The sequence below is a fragment of the Melanerpes formicivorus genome, unplaced genomic scaffold, assembly GCF_026170545.1.
Source record: "Melanerpes formicivorus ecotype bairdi unplaced genomic scaffold, bMelFor1.0.p_v2 SCAF_130, whole genome shotgun sequence".
Lineage (NCBI taxonomy): Eukaryota > Metazoa > Chordata > Aves > Piciformes > Picidae > Melanerpes > Melanerpes formicivorus.
The window spans coordinates 1,059,263-1,067,857 of record NW_027142482.1 but is presented as its reverse complement, the minus strand read 5'-3'; the positions used below and the strand labels follow the sequence as shown (position 1 = coordinate 1,067,857).

The window sequence follows — 8,595 nt, the reverse complement described above, 5'->3', positions numbered from 1 at the left end:
CTCCTGGCCCAAACCGGCAGCCTGGGGGCTTAGGACCTTGAGGAACCATCCAAGCCGAGGGTGAGCCGGGACAAGACTTTGCACCTTGCCAGCATCAGCAATGTGTATCTGGGCTGTCACCTGGGCTGGGGATGAGGCCAAACACAACCAAGTGGTTGCCAGAGCAGGGGAGGGGACAGAGAAGCGCTGGCAGCCGCTACCACAGCGGCCACGGGCTGGGAGGGAGACAAGGACCGCGGCTGGCTAGGGGATTGCAGGATGAAGCTGAGACTGAACTGGTCAGGCCCTCCACCGGGGGACAGAGCTGGCTCATGGACAGAAATGGTCTCTGAGACCATCTCAGGCTGCCACCGACACCGATCTCCCCTTGCCAGCGGCGTGTGGCAAGAAGTCTGTCCCCTCCTGGGACGTCACCCCACCGCCAAGGGCGGGAGGACGTTTTGGATCTGAACCGTGAGGTCTTTCCTCTTGCCTGACGCCCCTCTTGGGATGCACGTGTGCCTCCCAAAGCCTCCCAAGCTCCCCTTTGGCACTGGTGCCCCCCCGCTGCCCCCGACCAGTCAGGAGCTTCCAGCCCGCTTTCCCGAAGCCACCTCCTCCCGCCGCAGGGCGCAGCCCTGGAGGGACCTGCGGCTGCCCGGGCTGCGCAGCGCCGGGCGTCCCGGGCGGGGGCTGGGGTACCGGCACTGGCGGCTCCGCGGGCAGGGAAGCCCTTCCCGGGGGCGGGCAGCCAGGCAGCTCCGCCCCTCCCCGCCCCTCCCGCCCCGCCCCGCCCCGCCCCGCCGCCTTCTACCCGCCGCGGGGCCGGACCGCCGGGCAGTGGGGCCGGTGCGGGGCCAAGAGGAGCGGGCTTTGGGCAGCGGCCGGGACACGCGTGGCCGCGGGCCATGGACGGGCGGGCGGTGCTGATCCACGCGCTGCTGGCGGCAGGTGCGGGCACGCGTGGGCGGGGGCAGCGTGTTCTGGTCCCGGGCAGCGCAACCCCGGCGCCGGGCACGCGTAGGGGAGGGTGGTCCTGGGCGACGTGGGCACGGTCCCGGTCCCGGTCCCCGTGCCGGATGGAGGGTCACGGACAGGGGCAACGCGACCCGGGTCCCAGCCACAGGTGGGGGCAGACGGAAAAATCAGCCCCGGTGGCGGAGAGGCGTGGGATGTCCCAGGTAGGCTCAGCCTGACCGTGTCCCCTCGTCTCCTTCCCGCAGTGTGCTCGGTGACAGCGAGCGGTCTGGGTCGGGACGAGCGGCACAACGAGGTGCTGCGGAGGGGCGGCGGGGCGCCGGTCCCAGCCACGGCTCCGCTGCTCGGACGCAGCCTGGAGAAGGAAGGCGGCGGAGCGGCCTCAGGGGACGATCTCAGCGAGTTGCCGAGAGGTAAGCGAGGGAAAGCCGCGCCTAGGGGCCCTGGGGCTGTTGCTCCCGGAGCGAGTCCTGTGGCGGGTCTGGCAGGGCGGGTTGGGGTCGGTTGGACCCACTAGGGCGCGGAGGCTCGGCTCAGCCCCGCGGGTACCCCGGCGGCAGCTCCGGTCCCGCTTCGGAGGGAGCCGCGGGGAGCCCCGATTCCCGGGTCGGGACCAGCCCTTGGGCACTGGCACGGAGCCACCGTGCTGTGGCAGCTCCCGCCCCGTGCCTGAGCCGTGTATCTGAAGTCCCTGGCGCGGGGGTCCCAAGGCCCCCCTGCTCTTCGGCCACACGAAGGCAGAGCTCCCCCGGGGGGCGCGGCAGCCCCGGCCCGCGGGTCCCTGCTGCCTCCGGATTGGGGCCGCGATGGCCGCTGGCGGGGGCACCGCTGTGACTCAGCCGCCGCCTACACACGGCTGCTCCTCATACCTAGGCAGGGTTAGTCAGCGGCACCCCAGCTCCGGGGGTGGGGGGCACACTGCCACTCTGTTCGGCTCCCTGCCTGGCTCCTCTGCCCCAGCTCCGTGTCCCAAGTGCTCTCGTGGGGGTGGGACGGCTGCCCACGGGAGGCTGGGGAGGGTGACTTGTACCTGTGCCTCGCACATGTGACATGCTGGGGTCAGTAACCTGGCACCAGGAGGAGACTTCACCCTCCTCTTCTCGTGGTCTTTGCTTTTTGGCTGTGGCAAAACCCCTGCCAAACCGGGCTGATGAAGCCCCCGGGAAACCTGATTACTCCTGATGGAAGAGATGTTCCAGCCCCCTGAGGAGGGGAGCCTATCCTGGGGCAGATGATATGGCAGGTGTGGGACGACCTTTGCCTGTGGGACAGGCTAAGGGGACGGCAGATGTTTGGTTACTTGAGGCTGTGGCCTTCTGGAGCAGTTTCTCAATGCCTTGAGCTGAGCTGTGGTCACAAAAATCTGGCTTTTCTGTTGCCTTCACCTTCCTCTGAGCTGCAGCCCTCCAGGGTGCCTGAGCTAAGAAAGAAGGGCAGCAGCCCCCTGGGCCCACCTGGCCTGGACCACTTTCCCTACCTTCAAGATCTTGTCTGGCAGGGACAGAGCCCTGGGGAGAAGGGGTGGTGGGAGCGGAGATGGCTTGGGGGGATCAGCAGCACAGTGTGTTCTCTGGCTGCCACCAGAAGATAACCTTTGAGGGGAGGGGCAGCCTCTGTGGCCAGCCTGGGGCAAAACTCCAGACCTCACCCAGGCCTGGGGGCTCCTGCAAGCCACAGAATTTCCTGGAGTATCAGCTTTCCCCAGCCAGAGAGTGAGTTACCGTGGCTAGGTGTGCAGCCGGCGTGCTGCAGCTCCGGGGGCATGGTTACGTCAGGCAGTGGCTTGAGGAGGAACTGGGCAGGTTACAGCTTGCCAGGGTAGACTCAGCTGCCTCTACTCCAGCACCACAGGGTTCAGTTCCTATTTCCTTGGGCTCATCAGGGTTGGGCACCGTGGTTTGGGAAGGAGGGAGCCCTCTGTGGAGCAGTGAGGCATCTCAGCACCTTGTGAGGTCAAGCTGGGGGACGATTCTTTGGGCAGCTGCATGTCTTAAAGCTACTCCAGTGAAGTCATTGGGTTCAGTCCATGTCCAGGAGAGGAATTCAGTGCTCTGGTTCCCCCCCAGCCCATCAGGGAGCTGGCCTGGCGCCAGAGCCACTGCTTTCTGCACAGCAATTCAAACATTCCTTTTTAACTCCTGGGAGTGCTGTCCTTAGCATCTCCTTGGCTCTGCAAAGCCAGAACTCAAACCAGGCTTGCTCTCTTAGTCTTGCTCTGGGTGCACAAGCCATCCTTGTACCCCCCACAGGAAGGAAAATCCATCAGAGCCATGAATAGGGTCTTACAAAAGACCGTGCTCCTCAGGGAAGTACGAGGCAGATAGAGAGGCCGTTGGCAGCGCTCTGTGTCCAGTGGAAAGTTGTGCACACAATAGCAACGTCTGAGATGCAAGAAGCTCTGTTCCACACCGCGCCTTGTCCCCACTCCTTTCTTTCCTTCCGAGCTGGAAAGGCCGTGGTATTTGAGAAGCTGAAAAGACAGTAATGGAAAACCCCCTCAGCTCCAGGGCAGGCTGCCGCACAAAAGGCTGTGGGAGGGCCAGGGCCGAGCTGGCTGCAGCAGCCCCGGGGCTGCCGCTCTGCCTCCTCTGCCCGGACGGGGAGGTGATCTGACTGCCGTTTCCTCCTTACCGAATTATTTTCCAGTGGCTTTCCTGTCGAAGCCTCAAGGCCTGGTTACCCCCAAGAAGAAAGGGAACGGGAATAAACGAAGAAAAGGCAAAGGGCTGGGGAAGAAGAGGGACCCGTGCCTGCGGAAGTACAAAGACTTCTGCATTCACGGGGAATGCAAATACATCCGCGAGCTGGGAGCGCCCTCCTGCATGTGAGTCGCTGGCGTGTGCCGGGCCGGGGGAGCCTTAGTCACGGTTCCTTCAATTCTCTGGGCCAGGCAGAGGAAGAGCGGAGGAGATATTTTTAGTGCACGCTCTCTGCCCATGCAGGGACCGCTCTGGCTTGGCCTCCTTCCTTGTGCTCCTTGAGCAGCCTCCATCCCCCGCCGACGTCTGCTGGGGACGCAGACCCAGCATCCCCCGCCGGCGCAGGGGCTTTGGCTGAGCTGCTGCATGGAGACTTGCAGCGCTGGGGTTTGGAGGGTGGGGAGCAGGGGCTGGGGGCTCACAGGCAAGGGCTTCTGCAGGTCTGGTTTGCAAGACCCCATCCTGACCCTGTCACCCTCTGCCCCCCTGTTCTTTGGTGTGTCCAGCACTGACTGAGAGCCTGGGGCGCCTGCAGCTGGTGCAGGCAGGAGGAGCACCTCTGCCGCGGCACCAGCAAGGTGGATTGGAGGTGCCATCTTTGGGGACAGTCTGCCAAAGCCATGCCCAAGCTGTCCTTTGTCTCTGATGAAAGGACAGGGCTGTGTACTCCCTGGGATGCAGGTGAAGAGCAGGGACTGGACAAGGCAAGCAGAGGAGAAAGCATTTGCCCACTGCCAGGGCACCTGGATCCAGCACCACTACTGCAGGAAATACCCAGGAGTGGCACATCTGATCCCCACTGACGTGGGCAGAGTTGAGCTGGCAGCTATATAAGAGGCTTTGTTCTTTGCTATCAATCCTCTGAGCCACCCAGCCCTGTGCCTGGAGCCCAGGAAAGATAATAGCTCCCTGACTTATGGTGCCCATGGGATCTCATGCTCTGCAATCTGCAGAGCTCTTTGAACCGCTTAGTTTCTCTCTGTCTGGAAGCTGCCATGGAGTTAGAGGCTCAAGACTGCCAGCAAGGGATCTCTGCTGGCTCAGCTCGAGCTGGTGACCCAGCACACCCTGCCTGGGACTGGGACAACCAGGTGCCTCCTGCCCTTCCCAGATCTCTGGGGCTTAGGGAGGACCTGGGACATGGATAAGCAGGAAGGGTCCAGGGACCAGCTGGGACTCTTCAACCTGGTGGCCCATCCTTGGGTGACAGCTCCCAAGCCATCGTGGGGTTTAGGGGTAGCAGCCAACTCTCCCAGTCCCCTCCTATAGTGAGGCTTCATTTTGGCTGGTGTCAGCTGGTTGTGGCTGCAGGATCCCCTGGATTGTCACTTCCTTGGCCTGGACCCCTGGGTGCAGGGTGGGGTTGAAGATGCTGCCAGACTGCGTCCTGCACCTCTGCCTTGCAACCAGCCTTGCTGCCATGGCTGGGCAGTGATGCTGGCATGCAGTGTTGTTGCAGGCTTGAAGGTTGGTGGCACTGGGCATGGCAAGACATGGTGGCATTGCTGCACCTTGCCTGGCAGCTCTGAGGGCTGGCAGCCTTGCAGCTCTGAGGGGCAGCATTATTTCTGTTATGTGAGTAACCTCCTGAGTCCTGAGGGAGGTGGCACCTCTCTGGCTGGCAGTGTGCAGAGTTATCCTGCTCCAAGGGAAGTGCTGAGGTCCAGCCCAGCTGCCTCTCTGCTCCTTTCTGTGGGACTTCTCTCCTCCAGAGGTGGGCTGGGCAGTCTGGCTCTAGGCTGGGAAGAGCACAGCCAGATGAGCTCCTGGGGGGAGCTTTCACTCGGTGCTTGGGGCAGGAGAAACTTAGTTTGCCAGTATGAAGGAGGTGATGGTGAGATCAGCTCTCCCACCTCAGGGGTAGGGGACCAAGGGGAAGGGCAGGGTGCTGGCTAAGGCCAGGCACAGAGGCAGCTCCTCTTGTCCCTCCACGCTGGGGGATGTGAGGGACCCTTCTGTGCTCGGTCACCACCAACCTTTCCAACCTCTCTCCCAGATGCCAGCCAGGATATCATGGAGAGAGATGCCATGGCCTGCTGCTGCCCGTGGAGCACCCCCCCAGCGCCTACGACCACACCACGGCGCTGGCCGTGGTTGCCGTCGTGCTCTCCTCCCTGTGTCTCGTCATCATCGCAGCCCTGCTGATGCTCAAGTGAGTGGGAGGGGCTGCGCTGGGGGATGCCTGTCCCGGGAAGACTCCGTGCAGGGGAGGGTGGCAGGGGTTTCTCCGTGCTCTGAGCACCTCTCTGGCCTCACAGGTGTCACAAGAGGGGTGTCTACGATGTCGAAAACGAAGAGAAGATCAAGCTGGGCATCACTGTGAACCACTGAGGATGCCAGGTGCTGGCGAGGTGAGCCCCCGGCTGGGCATGGGGCTGGTGGGCATCTGGGGGCTCTGCCTGCTCATGCTGGCTGGAACTGCTCTGTGCCAGAGCCAGGCAGGAGCTGAAGGCAGTTTTGAGCCTGGAGAAGCAGCTCACTGGATTTCTGCCCAAGAGGCTGCCCCGGGGGGGTTCCAGGCCTCTTTTCCCTCCTTCCTGTCCAAGTGCCTGGCTCCCAGGCTACCAGCACCTCCTGCTCTCTAACTTTGGACTCCTCCTTTGCCCTGGTGAATGCTTTGGGGACATTTAGCAGTAGGGAATCTGCTTGTGGTGTGGTTTTTCCCCTCCTCCCCCCCCTACTTGTTCTGCTCCCTCTCTGACCCTCTGAGTCACTTCCCCTCCTTAGATATTGCCTCTATTTATATGTATATAAAAAACCCCACCCTTCCTTTTCACTCCCACTCTGCTCCTCACTGGTACCAACACACTGCCTTGCAGCTGGGCATGGGGGGCATCCTGCTGCCAGCCCATGCCATGTTAGTCTGGCTGGGTGATGGGGCTGTGCTCTGACCCAGGGGCTGGCCATGTGGCCAGGTGCTGGAAAGCCTGCAGACTTCCTCTGGGCTGGCCCCAACCCCGAGGTCAGCTGTGCCCACACATTACAGCTACTTCTCTCTTTGAACCAAGGAAATGGTGAGGCTGAGGCAATGCCTTCAAGGAATCTCTGCTGGGTGGGTAGCTGTGGGTAGCTGCTCACAGCAGTTGACATCTGGAGATGAGGCTTCAGCACAAGGCTTTTGTCACTGCCCCTCCTGCCCTGGGGATTAGAGGGGTCGGTGTGAGCAGGGGGAACGTCCCTGGAAGGGCAGCAGGGTGGACGTGGCACTTCCCTGCCATCCCGGGTCCGTCTGCCCAAGGCGACCAGGGGCTGCTGTGATCTCAGCGGCCACAAGGGAGGTTCCTGCCAGGCTGGGTGGGACAGGTACCTTGGCCCCACCCCGCAGGAGCCCCTCTGTGGGCTGAGCAGCCCGGGGCTGTGTCGTGAGAGCTCTCCTGCTGTTCTCTTGCAGGGGCCGGCACTGATGCACTTCTACCTCCGTGAAGAGGTGAGAGCCGTGGAGCCAGCGCCGTCCTGCAGGCAGCTCGGCGGCCGTCCCGGGGCTGAAGCCGGCCTGGGACAGGCGCTGGCCAGCCAGGTGGCTGCACTCCAGAGGTTCTCTGTACCCCGCGGGGTGTGCAGGGCTCCCCAGCAGCTCTCTGTGCCCCGTGGGGTGTGCAAGGGGCTCCCCAGCAGCTCTCTGTGCCCCGTGGGGTGTGCAAGGGGCTCCCCAGCAGCTCTCTGTGCCCCGTGGGGTGTGCAAGGGGCTCCCCAGCAGCTCTCTGTGCCCCGTGGGGTGTGCAAGGGGCTCCCCAGCAGCTCTCTGTGTCCCGTGGGGTGTGCAGGGCTCCCCAGCAGCTCTCTGTGCACTGCAGAGTGTGCAAGGGGCTCCCCAGCAGCTCTCTGTGCCCCGTGGGGTGTGCAGGGCTCCCCAGCAGCTCTCTGTGCCCCGTGGGGTGTGCAGGGCTCCCCAGCAGCTCTCTGTGCCCCTTGGGGTGTGCAGGGGGCTCCCCAGAAGCTCTCTGTGCCCCGTGGGGTGTGCAAGGGGCTCCCCAGCAGCTCTCTGTGCACTGCAGGGTGTGCTGAGGAACAAACTGTGAAAGAAGGAGTCCAGGCTTGAGGCTTTCTTAGGTGCGGGGGGGGGGAGGGTAACAGTTATTTAACAAGATATTTTTCATTTTAAATTATCTATTTATTTTAGATAAACTGTACATAGTATTTATATTTATTGCAAGCCTGGCCCTGCAGCCCTCCCCTGGGCTTGAGGGGGCAGGGCCAGACCTCCCTATTTTTTAAGTGCAATGTAATATTCTAATAAATAACACTTTGTTACAAGCTCCTGGCTCCTTAATCGGGTGGCAGAGGTGGGACTGAGAGCTTTGGGAGGGACTCAGAGCTCCGGGGAAGGGGACTCAGAGCTCGGGGAGGGAGTCAGAGCTCGGGGAGCGGTCTCAGAGTTCTGGAAGGGGACTCAGAGCTTCGGGAAGGGGACTCAGAGCTCGGGAGGCTGCACGCAGCGATGTGCTGCTGCTGGTGGTACTGCAAACGGTGGCAAACTGCAGGGGAGGCTTCTGCCAGCCCTGGGGGGCAGCAGAGTAGGCTGGTGGAAGGGGCTAGGGGCAGAGTCTGTCCTGCTGGAGCCCCACTTTGGAGACTGGCATCTTTGCTCCTGGGAGGGATGTGATGTTTGGGTGTTCTCTCCTCAGGCAAAGCTGCCTCTGGTATGAGTGAAGCCACTCTGGCTGCTGAGTGATTGACACAGGGCTGATTCCTGGCTTTAATTCAACACCTGGCTAACACAGCCAGAGGTGTACTCAGGCCTCCCCTGCAGGGCACCTCAGCAGTTGCTGGAGTGGTGGCTGGCCTCTGGGGCTAGGGTCATCCCAGCAACATCATTCCAGATGGCTGGTCAAGACTTTGCAGTACAAACCAGGGCTCAAACCATCATCTTTCCTCTTCCCTGATCTTCTCCAGGGTGAGCTGAGATCAGGGTGAGACTCTGGCTCTAGGAGGGAGCCTT

The 8,595-nt window shown here is 62.3% G+C and overlaps 1 protein-coding gene across 1 annotated transcript; it reads left to right on the top strand.

Moving 5' to 3' along the window:
* Positions 1-792: 792 nt before the first annotated feature.
* Positions 793-7,910, top strand: HBEGF (heparin binding EGF like growth factor). The gene is made up of 6 exons (XM_068168061.1): positions 793-930; positions 1,203-1,370; positions 3,604-3,781; positions 5,653-5,808; positions 5,915-6,007; positions 7,048-7,910. The coding sequence occupies exons 1-5, from the start codon at positions 888-890 to the stop codon at positions 5,985-5,987; spliced, it is 618 nt and encodes a 205-aa protein (XP_068024162.1). The 5' UTR covers positions 793-887; the 3' UTR covers positions 5,988-6,007; positions 7,048-7,910.
* The last annotated feature ends 685 nt before the right edge of the window (positions 7,911-8,595 follow it).